Source organism: Lagopus muta, chromosome 2, assembly GCF_023343835.1.
Source record: "Lagopus muta isolate bLagMut1 chromosome 2, bLagMut1 primary, whole genome shotgun sequence".
NCBI classification, from domain to species: Eukaryota; Metazoa; Chordata; class Aves; order Galliformes; family Phasianidae; genus Lagopus; species Lagopus muta.
This window is the reverse complement of record NC_064434.1, coordinates 103737867-103764825: the sequence shown is the minus strand read 5'-3', so window position 1 is coordinate 103764825 and position 26959 is coordinate 103737867. Positions and strand designations below refer to the sequence as shown.

At 41.6% G+C, this 26959-nt stretch overlaps 1 protein-coding gene across 1 annotated transcript in view; it reads left to right on the top strand.

The window, feature by feature from the left end:
* The window catches only part of PCSK2 (proprotein convertase subtilisin/kexin type 2), a 92029-nt gene that overhangs the window by 60776 nt on the left and 4294 nt on the right, over nt 1-26959 (top strand). Inside the window, exons 6-11 of the mRNA XM_048935770.1 lie at nt 4763-4839; nt 10907-10995; nt 13320-13495; nt 22340-22555; nt 23843-23943; nt 26400-26627. Of these exons, the coding sequence (XP_048791727.1) occupies nt 4763-4839; nt 10907-10995; nt 13320-13495; nt 22340-22555; nt 23843-23943; nt 26400-26627 (887 nt within the window). The remainder of the gene's footprint in view (nt 1-4762; nt 4840-10906; nt 10996-13319; nt 13496-22339; nt 22556-23842; nt 23944-26399; nt 26628-26959) is intronic.

The window sequence follows — 26959 nt, the reverse complement described above, 5'->3', positions numbered from 1 at the left end:
AATGCCATTTGTGTTAAAAATGTTTCTTTTATTTTAAATCTCTGGGCTAAATACATCAGTGCTTTAACATCATTAATAGAATCAGATTGTGGCCAGTAGACGTTTCTCTTTAATTTTTTTTTTCATGGACTTTCATGTAAGCATAGGCAAATTTCATGAGTTAAGGAGGAAAAGAGAATTATATGTGAATTACTCTTTAGAGGCTTGTAAAGCTATATAAAAATTTATGGGCTTGCTGCATTACTCAAGGTACATAATTTTATTACAGATCTAAGCAACACATGGGACAATTGATTTACTGTTATTGTTGTATTATACAGAATGAATGTTTTACAGAGAAGATGGCACTGCATATATTTTTAAAAGTACAGGGCAATTCTTGGGTAGGCAAAGCTTATTTTTAAGGAAAGCTAAATTTTATACCCAGGTAAAAGTCATCAATTTGTATCCTAGTATATAAACTATTACTTAGTAAATGATTGAAAGAATCTCATCATCATTTTTTGTCAGCATCTTACTTGGGATAAAGATGCAGAAAACTAGATAGCAGAAGTAGAGATATGCCTTAAAATACAAGATAATTGCTCTCTTTCATAGCAAAACAGCCATTCTCTGTTATACAGCTGAAATTATTTACATGTAATTATGTATTGATGAACGTCAGGTTCAAATCTTTTTACAATAAGGAACTGGTATTGATTGAACACAGGGGGTAAGATTGATCTTGTTGTAATGCCATGCTTCAGGACTCATCCAGGTCTAGACTCCAGCCTAAAACTGACAGTACTGAGTTGCTTCCTGAATCTGATCATTCCACTGATGGTCGAAAGACTGGGCAACTACATCAGATACTGACAACCAAATATCAGACAGACAAATCAAGTCTAAGAGAAATACCTACTGGTAGGACATTAATATTGAAAAACCAAATTACATGAGTTGAAAGGCAATATATTTTTATTTCACTGTTCTGCTGCAGATCTTCACATGCACTGCTTTTCATTGCCACCTCATCTCTGAGTTAGTGATAAACAGTCTCTTGCTGCCTGCTGGAAGGGCCAGCCTGTGGATGAGAACGGCAGGTCACAGATTTTAGCGTTCACTTCCCAGAACACAAGATGATTCATTTTGGCTACCAACTGAAGCCGTTCCTTTTTTGATCCAGTGCTGTAGGGGTTGGGGGGGGAACGGGGAAGGAAAAATAAAATATGTTCTAGCTTAGATATTTGAGAATTTGATCTTTAAATTAGGGACTTGAAGCAGTCCATTTGTACTCGTCAGTGCTGTTTCATTTCCAGTTCCACAGCTTTCACAGCGTGGGCAGAATGTTCGCTTATGAAGATGAAACTTGCCGTCTTTTTCCAAAGACCTTAATGAAGATAAATCTTGCAGTCAGCAGTTGTTTTCTTTCCAAGAACTCTTCTTAATTTTGCACTTTGTCGATGGTTCCTGCTAAATTAGATATCTTTTTCCTCCGAGTGCAGCTATCCAAAATCAAGTGAGTAAAAACTGAAAGATTTGGAAGAGCGTTGTGCAACCTGGTTTGTAGCCTGCCTAAAGCAACCTTTCCATAGTCTGGCTGTTGGTTACATGGGACATAGAGCAGAGCTTCAGTCTTCTGCAGAGTGGGCTGAATCATTTGTGGAATCCATTTTCCCATCACCATTCTAGACACAAGTGGTATGTCTGCACAGCTAGAAGGATTTTTCCATCTATAATTCTCTACACAAGGAAATTAACAGAGTCAGGAGTGGTTGATAGCTTTCATGATGCGCTTGAATGTCTCATGTTTTCCTGAAAAAATCAGCCTCAGCAGCCCTCCTGTCAACTCAGAGCCCATGTCAGTACAACTGTGTTCCTTCCCTATGAGAAAAAAACCTGAGCTTACTCACAACTGAGTTTCAATTCTCATCCATACAATGAAGTGAAACCAGAAGTTCTAACTGAGTAAGGAATTGGCAATATGTTGGATTACATTTAGTACCCAGTGAGCTCATAGCTATGTGAAAAAGATCTGAAATCCCTGGAAATAAGCTCAGTTATCTGCAGTCTGCATTATTTCCAGGCCATGTCTAGTCCAAGGCAGCAATATAAGGAAGTTTATTTAATTTGTGATTGGAATTCATTTATCTCCAAAGGTTTCCAAGTCTAGACTGACAGAGTAGATTTTGTCTTCTAATTAAATTGCTCAGAGAGTCATCATTTCTGTTTTAATTTTACCATAAGATGCATTTTTCCACCTTGTTCTGCTAGGAGTAGATACTGCACTTGTGTACAATCAGTGAATATACAGATGATATAGTATATCCAGGAGTTTGGTTGAGGTCTAGGAGAGGTGCAGCCAGGCTCCACCCCTTCCTGCAGCACAGGTGAATTGCCTGCACCTGTGCTTCGTGGCTGACTCATTGCTCACCTCAGGTGATTAATTAGAGGTTCAGGCCATGATTCAGCAGCCCCATACAACTTGTTAATAAAGAACAGGACTGTTGACACGTTCACTTGTTTTTATTGATGCTCATTTCTTCTTATGTGTGGGATGAGACTTGGCCCCTTGTGCAAATCCTTATTGCAACTCCCCTGGGTGTTGCAGAATCCAAACCTCCTCTGTATCACTGAGATAGGCTATATGTGCCACAAGGTTTTTCATAGAATCATACAATGGCCTGGGTTGAAAAGGACCACAATGATCATCTAGTTTCAACCCCTCTGCTATGTGTTGGGTCACCAACCATCAGACCAGGCTGCCCAGAGCTTTTGTCACACAGGACCCTAGTTGTGGTACATCATCCATCTCTTGTGTGAGTTGCCACATCTCACAGAACGATTTGTGTTACTCATGAAATTCCTGCAATAGTAGAAAGAGTCTCCAGCAACAGCCAGCCAGGAGTGGGTGCTGGAGGAGCAGCACAGCCACCAGGCCAGAGGCCATCAGGTGCCTACATGGTTGTGGCATCCTGGCTTCCAGTGTTTGCAGTTTTCTGGACTATTGGAGAGAGAGAAAGCACAGCATCTAATGCCCCTTCCAGATTCATTTTCTATTAATTTGTCTAACCTCTTTTTTTTTCAGGCTTTTGACCTCTGTATTGCTGGGGGCCAATGAATTTTGTAACTCATTACATACTCTGTGGAAAAGCAATTCTTGCTGTTTTCTGCTGCTTCTCTATCTTCCCTCTGGTAATTTCTGTGGATTCCTGCTAGTTCTTGCATTATGAGAAGTAGTAAATAACTCCCTGTCCACCTTCTCTGTGCTATTTGTGATTTATAGACAACTGTCAAGTTCCCCTTTTTCCCCGGCTGAAAAGTCATATTCTATTTACTCTTTGCTCATACAGATCCATGCCATTCAAAGTGCTGTATAAGCAACTGTGATAATTAAAAGAGGTAAATTAAACATGCACCTGGGCACAGAGGCTCAGAAGCACTGAGAACCTGTGGCTACAGCTGAAATTATAAACAGGCATCTTAAGGCTGAAAATCAGGGCCTAAGTTTAGAGATACTGAGAGATCAGTAAAGATACTTATAAAGGTATTTGGCTATATCTGAGCTGGAGAACAGCACTGAACCATGTGGCTGGCATTCTGCAAGCCTGGACTCCATTCAAATACTGCAGAATATTTAGTGTCCATATTGAATATAAAGAACCAAGCTCTCTGGAATGATGACCCAAAAACTCATTGGACAGCAACCAGAAAGATACTTCAATTTGCCCTCCAAGGGTCAAGGACAATATTGTCTCTGTTTCATTCTGGCACAAGAGTTTTTGGGAGCTGGGGATTTTGAATCTAAAATCCAAAGACTTTGGTGCTACTAATGGACTGCCTATTCCTGCACCCCTGGAGCTGAGAATTTGCTGAAAAGGAATGTTTTTAGGAGCAAAGCTATTCAGACTCAAATTATCTTCAATAGCATGCTCAGCCAAATCTTAAAAAGAATGTACATTAATTAAGAATTAACATAATTCTACTCCTTGTGTATGGTGTTTATTAAAATATAAACTCTATGATCATACAGTTGTGAGGAAGCTTCTAAATATTTTTAAAGGCTTAATTTTCAGTCACCCTTAATTTATTTCTTTTCATTGAGAGAGAAGAAAGAAGATGCACTTGACTTTCTGAAACTCTCCAGTTGCTTCTCAAATATAGCATCAAAAAGTTGCTGAGTGTCCTCAGCTCTGCTGATGGGGCAAAATCATGAGTGGTTTAGATTGTGTAAAAAGGAGAGGCTGGGATGGAATTCTCAGAAGGGTCCGACAGCCACATTTATAAAGCTGTTCAAACAACTGAAGGATCAAGAAAATACGCAGAGAGAACTTTGACATGTATGTCCTGAACATTAATACAGTTTTCACATTAGAATTTTGAGAAAAATTTCATAGCCATACTATTTTTCTTAGTAAGAAGGAAGACCCCAAGTGTGTGGCCATTTCTAAAACTGATTGGAAAATGTTGTTTAATCTTTGTCCTGCCATACTAAGTAGCCTAATAGCTCATGAAAATGTTGGTGGGGTGATCAAATTAAGCTGAAACAGGACCTAAATCCTCTAATAAAGCACTTTTGGGAGTGGTGTTGAGCATCCAAAATGGTGTTTGCTGAAACACAAACAAGCAGAATTTCACAGAGAAGGAATGACATCTTCTTTTCCAGGGGAGAAAAAAGAACCCAATACCTAATGAGATTTTCTGTGGGTACGTGTGTCCTGCTTCACCTAGTGTTCCACCATATCTGCTTTCCTACGTGTTCACTGAGCTTTGTGTTTTGCAGAATGCCCAAGCTAGCTACGATTTCAGCAGCAATGATCCCTACCCTTACCCTCGCTATACAGATGACTGGTTCAACAGGTAAGTGGATTTCGAGTGGCTTGCTCTTCACTTCTGTTTGCATAGGAAATTAAAAGTATTTGCTAAGACTTGTGGAAGACTTTCTGCTAGATTCTGTGCTGGCCAAAGTGGTAGCTTCAATCTCACTACAGTTTATAAAATTGGATGTTACTTCTGAACTTCATTTTTTAGATCATCTCTAGATAATGTCATTTCATAGATGGTTTTAAAATGGTTCACTGTAGTATTCAAATGAAGATGCTGCTTCAAAAGAGTATATATTTAAATTGCTTTTATGGGTGATAGCCACATAAAATTTTCTGTCATCTATCCTATGACAATATAATAAGCCAGCTCTGTAAGTTTAATATAATTCTGATGGGTTTCCTATCTACTGCATCCAATGCTGTATGACTGCTGTTTAATTTTTAAGAGAGTAAGCTGGAAGAAGAAATTTTATGCAGATTGGAGCCTGACAGAAAAAGGCTTTGGGGTGGGAAGAAATGATATTTTCTCTTGATTGTAAACTAAGGAGGCTGAAAAGCAGCGTGGTGTAGAATGACCAGCTTAAAAACAATTAAGTCTTACATAAGTTCTGAATCATCTGCCTTTTCAATGCAATTTAAGGACTGTGATGGAGTAGCATTTCAGGCTAGGAATTGAAGTCCTTGTACACTAGCTGGGAACCTGCTCTGTTGTAAGCTTGGAATCAACAGCACAGCTGTTTGTTGCTTAGTTTCTTCTAACACATGATTGCCCAAGACTCACTTTTCCTTCTTCAGCTCTTCAGCCACATTTTCCCCAAGGTCTCGGATAGGTTCTGGCTTAGATTTGTAAAACTTGTTTCAGAGTATTTCCAAGGAAGTTTGCAAAGGTCTTCTGGATATAAATATAATTGATGTCATCAGAGTTTATATAGCAGCAGCAGTGAGGATTTGGAAACTCATAGAAGTATCGCGGCTCGGTCACAGTACTTACAGAAATACTTTAGGCCTATTTGATGTATTTTTCATCTCTTAGTACAGCTGCATGAATGGCCTCTGAGTTTTGGATGTGCAGGTCTTCTTTTCATTTTGCTTTGTTGGCTTCTATTTTTAAAGAAATCAGTGTTACTTCAGTCAGGTAGCACAAGAAAGATTTGGGGCAACTGTGCTTCCACCTCAGACACAGGCTTCTTGGAACAGATCAAACAGATTTAGGAGCTGCCATGTCCCCGATTACCTCTTTCAGAGACCGGCTATTTTTCAGCCGAATTGAGATGCCAATGATATTTCTCCTTTATTTCAGGAAAGGACATCTGACACTTTTAAACTAGCATGAATCCAGTTAGTGAATGGAAAGTCAGAGAGAGACTGGGGCTCTAATTTGTGAAGGTCTACTGCCTTTCTTGCTTTATTTAAGAGAAGGATCTTTGTAGGAGAAGGATGTTGTGGAGCGGCACAGAGGAAAATTAAATTTAGCTTTAGTGGGTAATGGTTGATTGTGTCATTTTCAGCGTAGAACTTCATAAAACTATGTGTGCTCTGCCAAGCCCCATTAACACCAGTTGTGCTGCTATCAAATATTTTATAGTAGGGCACAATTTACAGTCCTCACGTGTTCAGCAAGGTAGCACCAGAGGCAGAGGTACCTCCTGAATTCTCTTAGGGAAGCCTTGAGCATCCTAGATGTGGCAGGGCCCCTGGCCTCAGGGCTTCTGGCTGAATTTGGGCACACAAGGGAAGAATTGAGAGTAAGAAGCATGGTTATCTGCACCCTGATCTGTAAATTTTGAGAATGGCGTTCTGCTTTGATGCTTCAGCTGGAAGAGAGATAGTCAGGAGGGGAAAAGTAGCAATTGTTTTGCTGAATTTCTTCTTGATTAATTTTTCCAGAAAAATAGTACCTTCTTTGTCATGAACCATGAGATCTCTTTGGTGGAATAGGTGATTTTCTGCCTTGCAAGGTAAATCAAGGAGCAACACATCAATTAAGCAGCCATTTCTTGCCAGCACAATCCAGGAACTCCTCAACTTGTACCCAGTTGTTCAGGAGTAGTTGTAGCTATGTTTTTCTCTGCATATTTCTATACTGTGTTGTTAATTATGTTGATGTGCCCACCCATAAGCTATTGCCATAACTCCTTACTCCTGAATTATTATTACCTGGTGCTTACAACTGCCTGCCTGTGACAGTCCATGCATGTGTGTAACTGCACAGGTGCTTCTGGATAGACTACAGTTACACAAGAAAACATTCAAAACAACCTACAATAAAGACTCCATTTTGCTCAGTTTGCAGTAAGTTCTGTATCACCCGTTGAATTTTATGCATGCAGGAGATCAGTCTCAAAATAGGATAATATCCCTTTTTCCATAACGAATATGTTTCTCTGTAAGCAATTCAAGAATAAGAACCAGAAGACTGTTTTTTAGAAAGATGAACCAAGGGGCTTTTGTGAGCTGCCAGCTGCATGTGCAAAGTGTCATTAGTCTTTAAGAAAAAAAGGAAGAGGTTTTTGCATGGAGTATTTCATTAATTCCAGCTGCTCTGCTTATAGGCACAGATTCTACTTTGTTCTTTGTAAGGTTGCTGGAGGCACTCTGGCCTTTATTGAGAGCTACTGGCTCTCTGTGAAATCAAGCAGAGTGGGTTTTAGAGGGGGACAACTCGGTGCTGTGGGCAGGAAGCTGCAGGCAGGCAGTTGGGCTGCTGTTAGGGCAGAGGCATACAGATGGTTGGGCACTAGAGTTACTTATTGCCATCCTTACTGCACTGTCTGCTTGACTGTGCTCAGACCCATGTCTTGGGGACCATGGAGGTCACCATTTTGGGGTGGGGAATGCCGAGTGCACAAACCTGAACCAAGCCCAGTTCCCAAAAGCAGAGGCAGCCCCCAGAGCTCAGAGTGGCTTTTTAGCACCCGTTTTAGGAACTGGCAGTGATTTTAACACCTAATCCTGCATAACGTTTGGGATGTGGTAGGTACCATGTTGCATGGTGCAGAGGTATCTGTGGGAGTCAGGAGTAGCTTGGCCTTTCTGTACAGCTCTCTCTTTTCATGTTGTGGGCATGCACGAGGCCCTCCATCTTAGAGCACTGAGATCACAGCTTTCTGTCAGGATAAAAATAACTATTTCCACTGCTATAGCTTCTTATTCAGTATATTCTCTAGATGAGAGTTTGCTGTTATTCTATCTTGGAAATCCATGTTCTCGAATATTGCCTGTCTTGGAAATCCATATTCTTCAGAGGCTTAAAAAAAAAAAAAAAAAAGGGCTGTTATTTATTATGTATTCTAGCAGAACCCCACTGAGTCTCCCTTTGGTTTCCAGACAGTGCTCATTAACAGAGCAAAAACACCTGCTCCCCTCTTCTTCATCTTTTTTTTTTTTTTCCCAATCAATACGCTGCAAACAATGCACTAATTGAGAATTCTTATATCCAGCAGCTCATTCTGTCTGCAGCATTTCTTGTAAGGGAAGAAAGAGCCACAGCATTACTGCAGGTTCTTTGCACACTCAGATGCCGGTGGAGGGGCGCCTTCCACAAGTAGATCCTCCCCTATGCTATGCTCTCCCAGTGCTCAGAGGCTGAGAGCATCATGCACATGAAAAGGCGAGAGCATTTGACTTACAAAAATGTTCCTTTGAGCTCTGCATATTTGACTGCTGCCCACTGCAAGCACCTGAGGTGGTTGGGACAGGCAGCTTATCCTCACTGTTGAGCCTGTAGCTCAGCATAGCCCTTCTTACAGACACTTGGCATCAGGAAGGCAGAATTCTGTCCTTTGCTGTTTGCTGATGTATTTCAAAGCCGGAAAAAAAACAACCTCCCCTGAAAACTGGGGCCACCTCTTCTCAAAAACATCTAAATAGAAGAGACTGTCAATAGGGTTGGCAGTGGGCTTCAGAAATAGAAATGGTTTCCAAAATCAAGGAGTCAAATTTTGATAACTAGTTCAGATAGGCAAAGCTGTTTCCCAGTCCACCATAATTTTTCATGTGTGTTCATATAAAATGTTTGCATTTATACAGTGTTCATTGAAAAAGCTGCTCTATGTGCTAACATCCACTTTGCCTTTGATGTATCTCATTCGTAGATGAAAATATTCTCGAATGTGTTTTATCCCCTTGTTTTAAAGACTGGAATGTAGCAAAGAGATGAACATTAGAGAAGGAAGCTGTGATCTGTGCCCATGAGGCAGGTCACTTCGTAGAAACCGCAATGGATTTATCAATGATACATGAACAGCAAATAGGCCTAAATTAGAAAAGTCTGCTATTTGCCATTAATAATTCAACCAAATGCATTTGCAGTAGCTCACGTGTGACTTATTTTTTCCCCTCCATTCAGCAGCACATTACCTGAACCCTGAGCTGCTGGAGCAGGGCTACTGGCAGCCTTCATCATTTGGGCCAGTGTGGAGGGGAGAAAGGAGAGAGGACCTTCCAACAGTCCTCCTATTTTTTCTCTCTTTGAGACAGAGTCCACCTGATGATTCCACCCATATTATTTAAATTTTTTTGCACCCCAGCCTCAGTCAAGGCAATTTTTTAACAAAGCCATTTATTCCACTTTGTGGCTTGTAGCTGTCCACAGGCCACCAGATAACGAATGCCTAGCAACGGTGTGTTTCCTCACAGCTCCTTGAACAAGGGCACGAGGGAAAACCTGCTTGGTTATTGAAAGACATTTCTCCAGCAGCTGAAGAAGTCCTCACCACTCACCTCTCTACCCCTTTTTAAAAGGAACTTGCCTGCGATCTTTTGTGATCACAGCACTGTGTGCATTTGAGAGCGGTCGTTTTCTTTCTGGAGGCTACCTTGAAAAATACCCTCTTCTGAGTGAGGCAATAAAAAGAATGTGTTCCTTCTCGCCCCTTGATTAATTTTACGCTCACCTTTGCCAGAGGTGCTTAAAAAGGACAGAGGGAGAAAAAAGATGATTAAAACAAAACAATCCTGCTGCCCCTGGGGATGGTTTGTCTGGGACTCTCCACAGCCTCTAGAAGACAGCACTGCTAATTGCACGAGTCCTTAGCATGCTGTAGGAGCAATGCCAGCTGGAACACGGAGTGGGTGGATGTGAGGGGTGGAAAAGATTGATATCGATGCATCTCAAAGGAACCAAACTGACAGCTGCATAGGTTTCGCTTGTTTCTCTGCTATATCTGCTATTTGTTTTAAAATGAGATTATATTGCCCTTCTCTATCTTCTCTGCGGTTTAATTTCTGTGGTGAATTAAGAGGAAGAAAAACGATCTGCGATCTGCCTTCTTGTAAGCCTGCCTCGCAGCCCCCAACAGCAGCAGGGTCTGTGCTAAGAGCTGTAAAGCACTTCAGAGACACCGAGTGTTCTTGAAATGCTGCACATCAGGCTGAGCCTGGACCTCGGTGTCAGAGCAGGAGCATCTCACATTCAAGCTGACTGCAGGCTATCTGGGCGCTGACAGCTGCAGCTCTATGCCAGCTTGTGGCTCTCCTGGCAGCTGGATACTGGAAGGGATGGATGCCCTTGGCCACAGCTCTGCTGCCAAGGAATGTGCTGGTCTTTGTGGTTCTCTTCTGCTACTCCAGCTTGACGCTGCACCACCTCTTTCTGTAGCATTCCTTGTGGGCAGTGGTACGTATCTGATAGGTGTTTGAGGAGAAAAACGTATTCATGGGGCTCAAAGTAATAGGCGTCATGTGGCCTGGTCGCAAAAATGCAGGAACTGGTGCTGATCTTAGTTTTACACTGTTGTTTCCAGGAATGGTTCCTCTGTCTAGTAGCTGGTCACAAGGCAGAAGCTGCTTGACAGCCAGAGTTGGAATGGGCTGAATAACTTCACAGCTAAATGAAGCACAGGTCTCTGCGTTAACCTCAGAGCAAGCATCATTCATGCTGCAGAGGGGAAACTGATTATTTGCTGCTTCAGGATGGAATGAACTCATCCAAGTATCCTAGTGCAGCATTCAAGTTTGCCATGAGTTTTCCTCTGAAGGGCTGGGCTCTGACTGCAGTGAGACAAAGGCAGGACCAGAGTGATGCTCCTTTGTCCAGCATGTGCAGAGTGACTGCTGCATTAGCTGGGGTTAATGTGGTGTCTCTGTTTTCCCCTCTGCAGCCACGGGACTCGATGTGCAGGAGAGGTGTCTGCAGCTGCCAACAACAACATCTGCGGTGTGGGAGTCGCCTACAACTCCAAGGTGGCAGGTACAGTACCAACCCTAGCAGTCCTGACAGCACTGTGCTTCATGCAGCACTGCTCTGCAGGGACAGGGAGCATAGCCCAGCCCAGGACTGCAGGCTGGCACTGGGCCATGTGTTTATTACTTCTCACACTAGCTGTGGAGAGTCTCTGCTGCCTTCACTGAGGGCCCTATATAGCTTCTTCAATGACATTGCAAAGGAACAGCTCTCTTCCTCCTTTTGTTAACCTCTGTATTACCATTTTCAGTGCTCCTTCCCTGCGTCGTGGCAGAATCGTTTGTGGCAAATCTTATTTTTCAGGAGAGAAGGTGCAAATTCTTGCTGCGCTTGGAACCTGTACTTGAAAATGCAAATCCTATGCTGCTTGTATGCTTTAGGCTTTCAGAGTGCAGGCCCTGCAGTGCTGTAAATCTCTGCAGTTGTTGCTTTCCTCCCTTCTAATGAAGAATGTGGAGTGGTAAGAACAGATGCCCAGAGCAGACTGGCTGGTGCTTAGCACTCAACATTCTCTCCTCAGGTGTGCTGGATATTTTTACTTTGAGGTAGCTTTTTTTCTGCCCTGATGGACTGAGTACAGAGATTGGAGCTGAGCTCTTGAACAGGATATGTCAGTTGAGTTTCATCCTAAAGAAATCCATTTTCCTCACTGTATGGTTGCTCCACAATGTTAGGGAGGGAGTAGCAAGTAGAGATGGGTGCTTAGGAATTACATTTAATTCCCCAGTGCATTCCAGAAAACTCCATCGTAAATGCACTCGTTGGTTCCTCTGCTTGGCCTGGTTCACTGCTGACACAGAGGAGTAAGGGAAGGCCACATTTTGCCTGTCACCTGCACATTCCAAAGCAGGACCTCCAGGACACCAAGCTATATGTGCTAAGCAGTTACCCCCATAAATGTCACTTAGGAATTAGTAACTGGCCAAGGAGGTCTGGTGCTTGCCTTTCTCCACCAGTAATGACGATGTGTCTTCCAAGGATGCAACGTTTCATGAAATGTGCATTCTGGCAATCACTTTTAGAGGACTGTGAATTGAGGCATAGGAATTTAACAGCACCTCATATTTATTTGTAGTATAATCTACTGCATCAAACTGGTTGTTTAAAGATTGAAAGCTGAAGGCCTTTTCTGAAGACAAACAGCCTGCCAGATTTGCCTGCTCTGTAGCAAGATCCCCAGTGATTTGGGGGAATGGTGCTTTTGTATATGAGGACAGTGTGCTCCTGCAGCACCACCGTGTGGTCAGTGGAAAATTAATAGGAGCTGGTAGTTCGCATCTGACGTGATTCAAAGGTGTGTTTGCAGGTTGGATTAGAAGTTGGTAAGCAAGGATGTGGGGAATTGTGTGCTTTGTTTCTTTTACCTCTTTTTTTTGTTTTTTTTCCCCTCGGGTCAAACCAGATGGCTTGGCACTGTCTGTTGTCCCTCATTTCCCTAGGATCAGTCATCAATTCTGTGGTTTCAGTGCAGACCTGCATTTTACAAGCACATCATGGGTTTTCTCAGTCACTGAGGTTCAGTGTAGAAACTTTGTAGTTTCTAGCCTAAATTAGCAGATCAGGATTATCCAGCTTGGGTCAGTTTTCCAAATACCACTCTTTCCAGCCTTGTTTGGCCCATAGATTTTGTATTGCATACAGTGAAAGCACTGGCTTCCAAATCAAGCTCCCACTGCCATTCATACTGCTTGGCTCTGTGGTGCTGACTTCTGCCACATCTCTGTCCTGAAGCTGTTTGGAAAAACACAAAACTTCAACTCAAGGCCGTAATGAGATCTGAAATGTGTCCCTGGCTGCTCAGGTCTCATTCAAAGGTCCAGAGGTTGGCTGTCAGCAGCACTGTCCTGCATAGGGGAGTATGATAGATGCAAGGGCTTGGACTGCCTCTGTCCTACACTCTGCCTTGCTTTGGGACAGTGCTCTGAGGTTTTATAAAGTTGACACATCCTTGGATCATATCACTGAAACTCTGACTCAATTCCTATATAAAAAATGTGATCTACATACTTTTAGTATTTCATTACTATAAAATGCTGAGATTTCTTAACAGGAGTGTTTTTCAAGTGTTTTTGAATAGCAGATGAATGATGCTATGTACTCAGAAAGCAGTGAAGTGTTTTTTCTTTCTGGGTCACACCACATTGCTATGGCTGGGTGTGTATGTGCTTGCATCCTGCTGCACACCATGATGCAAAGTGTATGGTGAGTGCAGAACTGCTGAGTGACCAAAACTGCCAACGGGTCTGGGGGAGTTACTCAAGTGCTGCTAGGTAATATCATGTTTACTCTTCTGCTAGGTGATGTCATGTTTATGCTGATTAAATCCACAGGTATTCGGATGCTTGACCAGCCATTTATGACAGACATTATTGAGGCTTCCTCTATCAGTCACATGCCTCAGGTCATAGATATCTACAGTGCCAGCTGGGGACCAACTGATAATGGAAAGACTGTGGATGGGCCTAGAGAGCTAACACTACAAGCGATGGCAGACGGTGTGAACAAGGTAACAATCCTATTAAATAACTGAGGTATTGGGTCAGGGGGATATGTACACACTTGCAGTAACACCAGGAGCTTAAGTATATGTGATAGGTGCTGCAGAACACAGTGCAATTATGTAAATTGTCTCAGCTTTCAGTGGGTTCCATTGATGTTCTCTCTGCAATATCTTGGCTTTCTTTTTTTAATCATGTTGTCTCAAGATACTGTGCCCTCTTGCACAGAACTGTTTTCATCTCTGTTCAGCTTACATAGGCTTTTTATATGCCATCACAGTCAAAATTGAAAAGCCTGATCACATCCTGGCTCCAGAACCCTGTAAATGTTCCCTAACTTAAAAGATGCTAGCTATACTACTGATGTCACATTGTCTTTTTTGATGTGCTGCCAGTTTAATTGTCATTTTGAATTTATTGTGTCTTTAAGGTCACTTGCATGGTCTTTATTACAGCTGTAATTGTACCACCACTGTCTGTGGAGTAATAGTCTCCAATACCAGGTCCCTCCTTGTTTTATTTCTATCCTTTCACTTCTTTCAAAGACACTCACTATCATCCTGTAATCTGTAAAACTGTACTTTATTAATAAATTCAGGTAAAATGTGTACCACAGCTCAGAGAGAAAACAATCTGGTTCAAAACAAACATTAGAGAAGTAATTTACAGTATGAGGGTGAGGAAGGATCTGGGATCTCTTAGATCTCTTAGGCTGCTTGCTAAGGAGAGAGAGAAGGGTGCTGGTGAGGTGCTTTCTGGGAAAGATAGCTCTCATACCGTATCAGAAAGCATGAAATGAACAGAAGAGTTCAAATTAGGAAACAGCTCTGTCAAACAACCACTGTGGAGTTGGAGGGCAGAAGGAATAGTATTGGATTGTACCTGAGAAAGATATTGTTGTCTAGGAACAATTACACTTAATTTTATAGTGGCAGTATCCTAGATATCTCCTGGCAATACATGCACGAAAGAAGAGATAGCTCCCCTCTAGATAACTCCCTTTGCATTTTGGCATAGCTTTATCTATCCTAATTATGTTCATTACATTTCCTGTCACAGAAAGGTTTGGGGATATAATTTGTTCTGATTTCTTTTCATGGAGAGCCAGATTTCCCAAAGGCATTTCATCATTTCTGTGGATGCTGGGAACTCTCCATGGTGCTTTGAAAAACCCACTACAGGCTTCCCTGCATGTAAGGGAAGATTAACAAGCTTTTGATATGATACCATTCTACCTATCTTAGGTCTACAATCTACGCACAAAGTTCTCTACTGAGTGTACGAATGTAAACCTCACTTTTCAGAATTTATATATATATATATATATATATATTAAAACAACTCTTCCTATTAAAGAGAAAAGTAGCATATTTTACAAACTGAGACAAATAAATGCAGGAACGCTTTTTCTCAGTCTAGGGCTGATTCTCACCAGAGTGGTGGTTCATAAATTAGTGATGAAGCTGAAATATTGGCAGGGAGGAAGCAACATGCTAAGAATAAAAATGTGTTGTTGAACTAAAAGCAATACTTTCAAATATCCTGGAAGGAAATGGAAGATCTCTTGCACAGAGCAAGATTAATATCCTTGCCTCTAAGGCAATAAACTAAGAAGAAATTGGGAATGAGATTAAATTCTTAAAGGGAATATGCAGTTAACTGAACTGACAAACACTGGTAACGTTTGCTTTGTTGCTGCCATACTTGGGAATTTATCTCAAGGAGAGATGTGAGTTTCATTCTTACCCAGACTCCATTCTGGTGTCTTGTCTTTGGCATCCTCCTTCCAAACCTGCTGGGATGCCTGTTGCAAGCACTTGCCTGACAACTGTAACATGATGATAACACTTCTAGTTTGTGTGTCTGGATGTGTGGTTTGAAGCCATGCATTCATAACCAAGTGTAATACATGTAATCAGAAAGTAGTTAGCTGTTTTTTGGCTAGGCCACAATTCACTCACTTTTCATACAATCTGCTCTTCACTGTCTTATCTCAGGACTTTTGTTTAGGGGCAGTAGTCAGCAGTGTGACTGGGTCACTGAATAGTGGCAGTTGCATTGCAAAGATGTATGAGCTCACTGCTGAATTAGCAGGCACTTGAGGGTAGAGGTTGAAGTAGTTTTGTACACAAATATCCCTGAGCTGCAAGGCATCTGATGCTGGCTGCTCACTGGGGCAGGCAACTGTGCTAGACTGTGCCTGAGTCAGATGTTCATTAGGGTAGCCTGCAATGGGCTAAGGGACAAATGCGATTCTGTCTGGTGAATGTGCTCTGTTGCTCCCTCTTTAAACACAGTTGCCAGGAGCTGTAACGGATTTATTTAATGAAATGTTACTGTCTGGCTTCTAGGCATCATCTGTGGACAGCAGCATATTGTGGCATATAGGGAGAAAAGAGTCATATTTCTTTACAGCCTCAGTAAGTCACCGACCTAACATTGTTCTGGATGTCCTGAAATACCTTACACCTGTACCAACCAGCCTTCCCATATGCTCAGTTGCATTGCCCCTAATGTATTGCATGTTTACAGATACATTTTTTCAGTGAGCTATGGAGGGTGGTTATTCCAGGTGCAGAGCTACAAACTAAAACGCAGAGCAGGGCCAGAAACTGCCATGGTAGATTTGGGAATAAATAGCCCAGTGTTGAGTAACAGCTGTATCATGGCTGAGAGGAACTTTCATTTCAGAGAAGGGGTGTGAGCCTGTAGTAGCATTCTGTAAAAAATATGGCTGGACAGAGCAATGCTGTGTGATTTATGTATCCCTCGTGTGACCTGTGCTTACCTATTTTGGGGGCTATACAACTTGGAGGGACAGGTGGTTTCCCAGTGGTAGCACAACTCTCTTAGTTATGTATCTTTTGTTCACTGGTACCTTTCAATCAGGATTATGTCATCAGACATCTTAAACTGTAAGGTAAGAAAAATGTAACTAGCTCAAGAACTATTCCACCCACACTTTACGGATATAACCCATCTTTAATGCAATATCCAGTAAACATCTCTTACTTGCTGTTTTATGAGTTCAATATTTCCAGCTTCAGCAATTGGAATTTAAGGCAGATATTAAAAAAAAAAAAAAAAAAGAATAGTCTCTATCTATTGCATTTTTATGATATAGGCTTTTGTATTAGTGAGTTGCAAGGAGTTGCTCATGGACTGAATTAATTTCTTGAGACTTTGCCAGCTCATCCAGGATATATAAGACATGATCCATTCATGCCTGTGTTGGTGAAAATGTTGCTTCCATAATATGGTTCTACCTAAGAAAATGCTATACGAGTGCAAATTGCCAAGGGAGCAATACTAAGAATTTATAGTCTCATCATGGCTCTGTAATTGGGCTCAATAGTAGAAGAAGAAAGGATAGCATGGAAAATGAAATATTTCTCATTTGCCTCCATCCAAGGCCAAGCACGTTGCATTCTTGCTGTTTGAAATATGCTGAGATTGGTACATCATTAATGTATATGCAACTACATTTAACATTGTTTTGTTGGCTCAGTCGCCAAGTGAGGATAGGGAAATTATTTTATGACATTGCCTTCTGATTACTTCATTTCTAAGGAAGCTTACAAGCTTCTTTGTAACTCTGGAGTCCTTTACTATCGTATTGCTATTGTGTCTAGAATATGCATTGCAATTACAAGTCTTGTCTTATGTATTTAAGCTAAAATCAAACCAAATTACAATCCCACATGAGTATATTGTATGTCAGCTTTTCTGATGTTTACCCATTTGGCTGAGTGGGATACTTTCAGGCTTCAGTAAAACAGCATGAACAGCTTTTCTAACCTAGTGATGGGATGCACGCCCCATCACCATGAACAAGTTCCAGATTTGGAGATCAGTCTGTGAGCATCTACTTTCTTGCCACAGCTCAGGGAATGAATACACATATCTGGGGGACAGGACAGGTGTAAATCCCAAATCTCATTGGTTTCTGTTGTGATATCTGCTGCTTCGGGCATGCCTTGGTCAGCTGAAGACCTTGGCTGTTGTAAGGCTTGTGCTCCACCTGATCCTGCGACAACGTTCAATATTGCCCTTCACAAAGATTCAGATGACTGTCACATAAGGAGTAGAAAACTGCTGTACTGCAGTAGCTTGGACCAGCATGGAGCAATGGGATTGATTTTTTTTTTACAGATGTTACCAATATCAGAATTATATGTGCAGAATTGTTGGGCTATAGTAATGTGTTATCACTTGTGATGTGCAGCTCAGGATCCAACAAAAAGGAATTGCTAGTTTAGGCTGAGCCAGAACATTTCAGTTGATGGATTTTGCTTATTTTGTACTGATCATCAAGTTCTTTTCTTTTGTAAAATGGATCAAATTTATGTTGGAGAGTAAATTTGGAAGGGAAAGAAGAAATGTTTGATTTTGAGCAGGCGGAATTATTTTATTTTTAAATAGAAGCTTTTCTCTTGGCATTTTCCAAGCTCCCTTCCTGCTGAGGTGAACCATAATTGAAAGCTGATGCTGCTTCTTTTCACCAAAACTGTATTTTTCCACTCATTTCTCTTGGCTAACAGAAGCCCATCTAGTTTCAACAATAATTTAGGCATAGAAAATAGCTCAAGCACTATTTTTAGTGAAAGGAAGTATTAACAATTGCACAGTTAATTGGGGATTGTTGGAGGGGAGTTCAGTATTCTTCTGTGACCTAATAGAGACTGGAGTAAGTTATATAAAGCATTTTGTTAGGGTTTGACAATTCCAGGGCTCATTCTTTGAGAATCTCATAAAGGAATCTCATGCACTTGGGTGATTATGACTTGACCCAAATTGCTTTAGAAATCTGCTAGGAGGAACCAGTCAGCCAGCTAGCAAAGTCAATAAGGGCTCAATGGGCTGCTAGCTGGCAGCAGGTCAGAGATGCAGGAGAACACAGGCAGGCTCCAGAAAACCCTGGCAGTGCAAAAATAAAAACAGCAACAGCTTGGTGATGCCAAGGTCTTGCTGATTCCAGCTGGCTTAAACCACACAGCTGGGCTACTTGCACAAGGCAGAGGTGGGGAGAGCTCCTCGATGGCTGGAGAGCCCAGCCCAATACATCCACCAGGTCCCAACAGCAGGCAGATGGTGCTGCAGCTCTTCCACATCCTTCCTTGCCTTGGGGTTCCCCAGCTGGGGAACATGATGGAAATTTCCAGTGCTGCAAAGCTCCTCCAGGCAGAGCAGCGTGTTCTGGATATGCCATGCCCTGGGCTGCAAACCACAGTTTGCAGGATAATTAGCAAATGTTATTGAAAGATACAGTTCTTAATTACAAAACATGTAAGGGTTTCCAAATAATTCAGTGCCAAAAGTTCTAATGATGCTGTTGAAAGAGAAACAAGGACTCTTTAAGGAGGAAATAAGTGGAAAATAATAAAGAATGGTAACTGGTCAAGTCCTATCCTATTGCTAAGACCAATGGCAGAGACTTGAAAAAGCTGTAGAATTCTTTTGCCTTTCCTGGAAAAATAGCTCATGTCTTACCATAGCAGGCACAAAAATTGCTACTAAACTATACAGAAGGTGCTGTGAGACACTTCTTTTTTTTTTTTCTTCAGAAGAAATGCAGAATTACTATTGTGTCATTAAAAAAAAAAAAAAGTGCAAAGCCAGAGAGTCTGTACCAGAGACAGGCTGTAAAGATTGTGATGTTCCTTCCATCCACCTTCAGCAACCATGATGGCTGGGCTGGAATGAGCAGCTTACAGGAGCTAAAGCAGAGGCTGAGCTGTGTTAGGGGCCCAGCTGTTACAGGAACACCTGACAGTCTTTACAAGAAGGGCCAGGGGAAGCTGAAGGAGATTTATTTGCCAATACCACCAGCTTTTATCTGGAAAGTGTGATCCAGGAGTGAAAGCTTAGAGGAATACTGGCTTAGGCACTAGCCCAGCAAGCATGATGTATGAACACAATAAAAAACTGAAAAAGAGTTCACCTGAAGTTACATAAAATGGATTAGACTGCAGTTCCCTGCCTGCTCGCTTTTGCAAGGTTGTTCAGTAAAGGAATTTTCCTGGGATTATGGTCTTTAGAAGTTGAGAAAATGGATAATAAAACTTCTCTGGGATATTTTTTGCCAGTAGCACAACATCTCACAAAGAGCACTGGAAATAGAAAACCTGCTGTTTCTGCCAAGAAAACTTCTCAGTAGCTGTCTGTGACTTTCTGAGCATATAGCCTTGCTCAGGATTTCATTCGGATTAGTGTGATTTGAGAGGTGAGACTCTTTTAGGCTGCTCCTCAATGCACTGAGATCCATTTTCAGCTGTGAGTGCGAGTTGTGGCTTCAGATGGCTCCGAAGTGTGAGTGACAAGCTCTGTATTGCTTTTGGGGAAAATGAACAGATTTAAACAGGATTGTGGAGAAAAGATACTCTTTAAAATGTACCTTCTTGTCTTGCAGTCTTCCCTCTTATTTCTCGATCTTCCTTCAGGCTCCCTCTGGTGTTTCTAGTGCCTATTACTAGCATCTTGTTCAATCTTGTTTTTGTCCTAAATTTACAGCAGTCTAAGTTGAGCGACACCACTGAAATTGTTGAGGTTCATAAAAGTTGAGATGTAAAAGGAGCTTTCAGTTGGCTTTAAGTATGATGTTTGGTTGACCCCAGTGAGATTTTTCTGGTTTGCACAAATACCATCCAGGGAATTGAAAATTAACTTCCTTTGAAGCCATACATCTCTGCATGGTACTTGGAGTAATGCCTGAGGACAGTCAATGAGCAGTTTGCATCTGCAAACCCGCCCTAAGAATCATTGCAAATATTGCACTAGGGCTGCTATCAGCTTTTTCCCTTTCAAGTTCTGGCTGAAAGGGAAATGCAATAGAAATTAGAGTATTAAAAGGTAATTAAAAAGAAAAACAACCAAACAAACCAGCATAAAACACCATTACGCCACACTTGTGGATGCAACTCTCATAGAAGTGATATCCTTTGACTGTTCTCCAAATAGACAGTGATGGCATTATACCTGCCCTCACTAGCACTTAGCAGGCTTCCTACACCCACAGACCCAACCCCAAATTTCAGTTCCGTTGTGGATGCCACCTGAACCCACCAGCAATCTGTTCTACCTGTTTTCTGCCATCCACCACAAATGCCATCTGTGGGCTGTGCTGCTTTGCAGCAGTTCCCGCTTTTGGCAGCACGGAGCCATTTGCCATGCAGGGCAAAGTCTGCTTCCCGACACTGTATGAATGCTAACTGCCTGGCACCAGACTGTTTTCCTGAATTTGTCACATGAAAATTAAGCGTTTCATCTCTCTTCAGAATGGCTAGAAGGAAAGGCTTGTTTAAGATCAGTCCCAGACATGCCAAACATCCTGTTCCTGGCACTAGCAGTGTGTCTTCTGGGGATGGGTGGGTGCTCTAGCTGTCATTGAGGCTGTCCAAAAGGCACAGATGGTGACACGGTGGTGTGATGGTGCATGTGGGCAGGACAGCAAGCTTGTGATGTAGTCTGGGAACCGAGTCCAAAGCCCAGGTAGCAGCAGTCTAGCATAAGCTCATTATTTTGATTTTATGTATTTTTGCCACAGCATCCTCTTCCTTTAAAACTAAAATGATTGATCTCAGATCCTGGTAGGAGTTCTCAGACTGATTTCAGTACACTTATTTCATAGTCATCATCTTAATTATGAAAATCTCTGTCCTGAGGTGTTACGTACCCCAGTGGCAGCAGACCTGCTGTGCAATTCAGTGGATTATAATGTAACCCTCTAAGATACTTGAAATAATGAGGTTGCTCTGTTCAGTGAGGTATGATGAAAAATAGAAGCTACTGCTGAGAGTTCAGATTTTATCTAAATTATTTGCAGAAAAGGTTCTTATTAAAATACCATTGCAAGTTGCTTTGTTTGCATATGCTTTAATTTCCATTTTTTGCTGGACAATGAAAAGACCAGAAAATATTTTTTCTCATCTTCTACCCAGTGCACACACAAACAGTATGCTAAATTGAGGCCTTGTACCCTAGTGATGCTGCTGGAAGTAAACACTGGACATTAGACTAAACAGAGAGAAATTTTGGCTGTGCTGCTATCAGTGGGAGATCTGTGCTTGGTTTCAGTGGCATTGATCTTCCTCCAAGCATCAAGGCTCTGAGGTCTTACCTTCCTCCAGTCTTAGGATGGCATGAGAAGATGGAGTGGGGTTGATCCCTTCCCAGTCCTTGCTTACCTGAAATGGGAGAGAGGATACAAATTTTTTTAACAGGAAGGTCATAGCTTCAGTATCTCCCATTCATCTCTGGACTTTGCAGTGGTTTTGGTAGACCATCTTTCTGTAGATGATTCATTTGATTTCTTTTTTTCTGCTTGGTCATAGAAGCTGACTTACCAAAAAAAAACCAACAAAAACCAAACAGCTCTGTGTCAGTGATACTTAAGAGAAAATCTATTGAGAGTATTGAGAGGAAAAAGGTGCCGGCTGTACAGATTTTGTAGCCCTTGTCCAAACCTAATTAGATTTTACAAAGCCAGTGTCTGAGATGACCTATATTGCTTTTAAAAGAACACCTTCGTTAAAGCATTTAGACCTTGACATAAGCACTAATGAATCTATAAAATGTCTTAGCATATGGCACAGAAACCTTCATCAAACAAAGCAGGAGATAAATGGAAACGCTCCGTGTGCATGAAGTTGCAAAGTTGGCTGTGGCTGCCAGTTAACCAATTTTAATAACCTGCAGAAGCCCATTTTATTTCAGCTTACAGCTGGCGTATATTTTGTTTGGACCAGTTTTCTCCTTTAGAGACATTTAGTTTCACAACTACGTGTGCTGTTGAGCATAGGTGCTGTTTTCTATTTGCAGTTTAATCCAGGAGGGCCAACTTTCCCTTTTCACAGGGCCGGGGAGGGAAAGGAAGCATCTACGTCTGGGCCTCTGGAGATGGGGGCAGCTACGATGACTGCAACTGTGACGGTTATGCATCAAGTATGTGGACAATCTCCATCAATTCTGCAATAAATGATGGACGGACAGCTCTGTATGATGAAAGCTGCTCTTCAACCCTAGCCTCCACATTCAGTAATGGGAGGAAGAGAAATCCGGAGGCTGGCGTGGTGAGTCCAGATATTATTGTGGTGTTGCTGCTGTCTTTTTGCACTCCCACGACCCATTACAACTCTGACTGCTTTGGAGCTCCAGATGGTCCTTTGTTGAGATGGATATTTTCTCGTCTGCAGCATGTGATTGTGCCAAGGCTGTCAGCTGAGGAGATGTGGAATTAACATTGAGAACAACAGTGATCTTCCATATCTTAGAGATTCATATATTTCGTGCTTTCCTTTATCAGAAACCAGATTTAGAAGTTCAATTGCCCTCTTTCCAGAGGACAATTTGACAAAAGGCTTCTGTTTAAAGCTAAAAAAAAAAAGGGTTTGATATCTGAAATCATCCTTAATTGTTCTGGCAGAGCAGTCACGAATCAGATTTCTGCTGTACTAAGAGCTGAACAGGGCAAACAGACAGTCAGTTGCCTTAGAGGAAATGTGGATGTTCAGATTACCCTCAGAGATACAGTCAAGCATTGAGAGCACTGTGGAGCACCATACTCAAGTCCTTTACAGGGCCATACTTACTAGTGGAAAATATGTGTTTTATGTTCGAGTCTAGCTGGGATTCCCTTCCACTATACTGATACTGCTATTCAGCACCTCCAGACTAGCCAGGATGTAGTCTGATTCACAGAAGGGAAAACTGTGGTGTAGTAACTCAAGGTCTGCCCTTCCCAAAAACCATTATACGTTTTCCTTAACTCTATCTCAAGCTCCAAAGACTTTATTCATTTTAGGTAGCATCCTAAATGCCTGTGTGCAATAGCAGATAGAAAAATACTGCTTTCTGTCTTGGTGTCAGCATTGTGCTGGTATCAGCTGAAGTGATACCTTTGTAATTATTGCCATAAAATGCACTTCTAAGGTTTTCCTTAGGTCTGCATGGAAGACTGCAGCCAGTCTTGGCTTTGGAGTTGTATAAGCCTTAGAAATCTCAGTACTGTTAACAATTCTAGTTTCCAACACTCATGACAACCATAATGAAACTTAAGGCGAAACTTAAGTTTGGTTAAACTTTGCTTATAGGAAATAACTGATATCTGTTTAAGTTTGAGACCTAAGTGGTAGTGAAAGTTGTTTTCCTACATCGTAACCTATTCTTGCATTCCTACCTTCTGTAACTATGTCCCCCAATACTTTAAATTCATACACAGTTCCAAAGAAGACAGATCCTCTGAACAAATGCACAATTATTCTGAAGTGCAAAACTCCACTCTCTATATTGTTCTACATCTGCAGCTGCAAGGAAAATGGAGTAACTCATTTCATTAATTAAATCTAATATCATTGCAGGCTACAACAGACTTGTATGGCAACTGCACCCTGCGTCACTCAGGAACGTCTGCAGCTGCCCCTGAAGCAGCAGGAGTGTTCGCCTTGGCCCTGGAGGCTAAGTATGCTGTTAAGGCATTCCTTGTGAGCTCGGAGAGGAGTGGGCCTGGGGTTTGTTTAATGTTCATCATATGAACATGGCTGCTGGATTAAGCAGGATGAGCAGCTGATGCACTGTTGGATACAGCAGAGACATGGCTGGTGACTTACAGGGTGACCTGTGGTCTTCCCCAAGCCACAGGCAGATACATTTTGATTGAATTTCTCTCTGTGTGTCCTGTACATCCAGGGGTTTGTCTTCCCAGCACTATCTGAGGGAGAGGTTACTTCATTTCTCCACATATTTAGTGGGGAGCACCCACCTTACAAAAGCAAAATAATGAATCTGTAGTATCTGATGGGAGTTCATCTTGTCCCACAGACTGTTCACAGTGGAAAATATATAGCAGAGTGAGTAAGAAGCAGGGATTAACAGTGATCTTTCATGTAAGCAGCCTGGGCAATCAGTTGTTTGGGGAGGGAGCAATCAGCCTATCCCTTTTAACAGCCGCAGGCAGAGCTCGAATTTGTCTGACTCTTTTTAAGCTTGTCAGTGATTTGGCATCTGCATCATCCAGTGTCAATCAATTCCACAGTAATAATATTTGTTGGCAGTGGTGTGGAATGCTTCTTTTGTCCTTCCTTATCCCATGGCTGGTAATCTGCTTTTGTGCTATATAATTGCTGTGTTATGTGGAAGAACAAATATCCAGTGTCTGTTTACCTTCTTCATGCTATTTATAACATTGGAGACCTCTAGTATATCTTGCCTCATTATCTTCTTTCCTAATGACTAGGAAGAGTTTTCCTTACAATAATCTACACCATCTCTTTCCTTTGTGTTGAACTGTTTTATGAAATGGAAGAGCATTTGCTCAGCTATACAGCTTCAGTTGCTGTAATCTCAGCATGAACTGAACACTATGTACATAGTTCTCTTTGACAGTATGTAGAAGAATGAAGATTTAGCAGAGGAGACAAAATTTATATCACCAGTGGAGCAGTGATTATTGTGCTCAGAGCACAACTTGGGCCAGTTCTCATTTTTCAGATTTTATGTGTGTCAAACAAACGTGCCAAGTATCTTAACTTTGGACGATCAATCCTTCCACTGTCAGATTTGTTCAGTGGGACAGCCACAATGTAATAAATTAATATGGCCATACAAATAAGGATTTAATGAATTTTCTGACCACTGCATGTTTAACTTGGACTACAGTCCTAATTTCTCAGTAATAATGATCATTACTCTTTATCTGGGCTGCCCATGAAGCGGGTAATAAATCTTATCAAACTGTTGTGAGTAGAAATTAAGACTAATCCCCCTGGTCTGCAGCTGGTTCTCTAGCCTTTGCTGAGAAGGAAAGAAAGAAAGAACTGTCTGTGTCTCCTACCACTCTGGCTGTCATAAACTTCTGTTGTATTGTGCAGAATTTCCCTGGATGAGTAACACTTGCCTTCACAGGAATGGCTAGCAATTTCCCATGCTGGCTGCTCTTGCCTGCAGTATGTCTCTCAGCTTGTGTGCATCTGACATGTCTCTGAAAACAAGCTAATCTGTGAGATGGGAAGTTCCATTTTAAAAAGTTTTGCAAGTGATCTTTGGTGTTCTGTATCTCGTGTCACCTTGAAAAAATGAAAGCAGTTAGTTATTCTGGTGTACATTCAGCATGCATGCATGCATTACTTAGGGCACAGAAAGCTGAAAAACAGAACCTTTTCGGTTGATGATTTGAATCAGACATATTATAATGCTGAAAGAGTTCATCATAAAACAAATGGAATAGCTTCAGCTATGTAGAATTAAAATGTCAGTTCTGAATCTTCCAGAATAATAACTTATAAGTGCCCTTCCTATCGTCATAATCACTGCAAAGCTAGGAGGACAAGAGCTGATGATGAAAAATGATCACAAAATCTAGACAAATGTTCCTTTACTGCATCCATTTGTGCTAGCAGATCACGGGTGATAAAGCTCTATAGTAACTTACAATGCAAACCTGCAGCCACCCACAGCTCATATATCCACATTTGCAGTCTGCTGAAATGACCGAGACCTTGATTGTTAGAGCTCACCAGCTCTATCTGAGCAGAGCTGCTCTGGATGAACCTTGGGAGGTCCATGGAAAAAGCAGGTGGAGTGGGCAAGGAGAAGAGAGTGACATCTAAGACAAGGGTTTCACAAAGTTGTCCATAATTTATTTATTTATTTATTTATTTTTGCATTGTTTTCAGGATCTGGTATATTATCCTACTCATTCCCAGTAGATAGTAGATAGTTCATGTCTAGTTGAAAGCAGTTGCTTTCAGAAACTATTCTTGCTCCCTTGAAATCAACAGAAGCTTTTTACTGGTATGTGCATAGATTCAATTTCTGTGAGATTCACAGAAGCAAATTTCAGCAAAGGACTTACGTTATTTTATTTAATATCTCTGGGAAAAGACTGTACTGTTTGTTTTCCCTGTTACTTTTCCACAGCTTGGATCTGACCTGGAGAGACATGCAGCATCTGACAGTTCTCACCTCCAAAAGGAACCAGCTTCATGATGAAGTTCATCGGTGGCGTAGGAATGGTGTTGGGCTGGAGTTCAATCATTTGTTTGGCTATGGTGTCCTAGATGCAGGAGCAATGGTTAAGATGGCAAAAGACTGGAAGACCGTTCCCGAGAGATTCCACTGTGTTGGGGGGTCAATACAGGAACCTGAGTAAGTCCAGTATATGTGTTTTGTTTTTTCAGTCATTGAAGAGATCACAGGCATGCAAATACCTTGACAAAGAGCTCGATAAGCAGAGAAACATAATGAACACATAATAAACACCAGTAGTGTCAATAGCAGCACCCATTTCTCGTAAGTGCTTACTGGTATGTTTGCACCAAAGTTTGTGTGAATAAAGAGTTTGTGCATGAGTGAAAACCTGGGAGGCTGGCCCCATAAATTGCCCAAATTGCTGCCGCATGAAATACTTCTTAGCCAAGTCCTGCTGACCTATTTTAGCAGGCAGATTTATCTTCAGAAGAAACAGTCATCTATAGGCA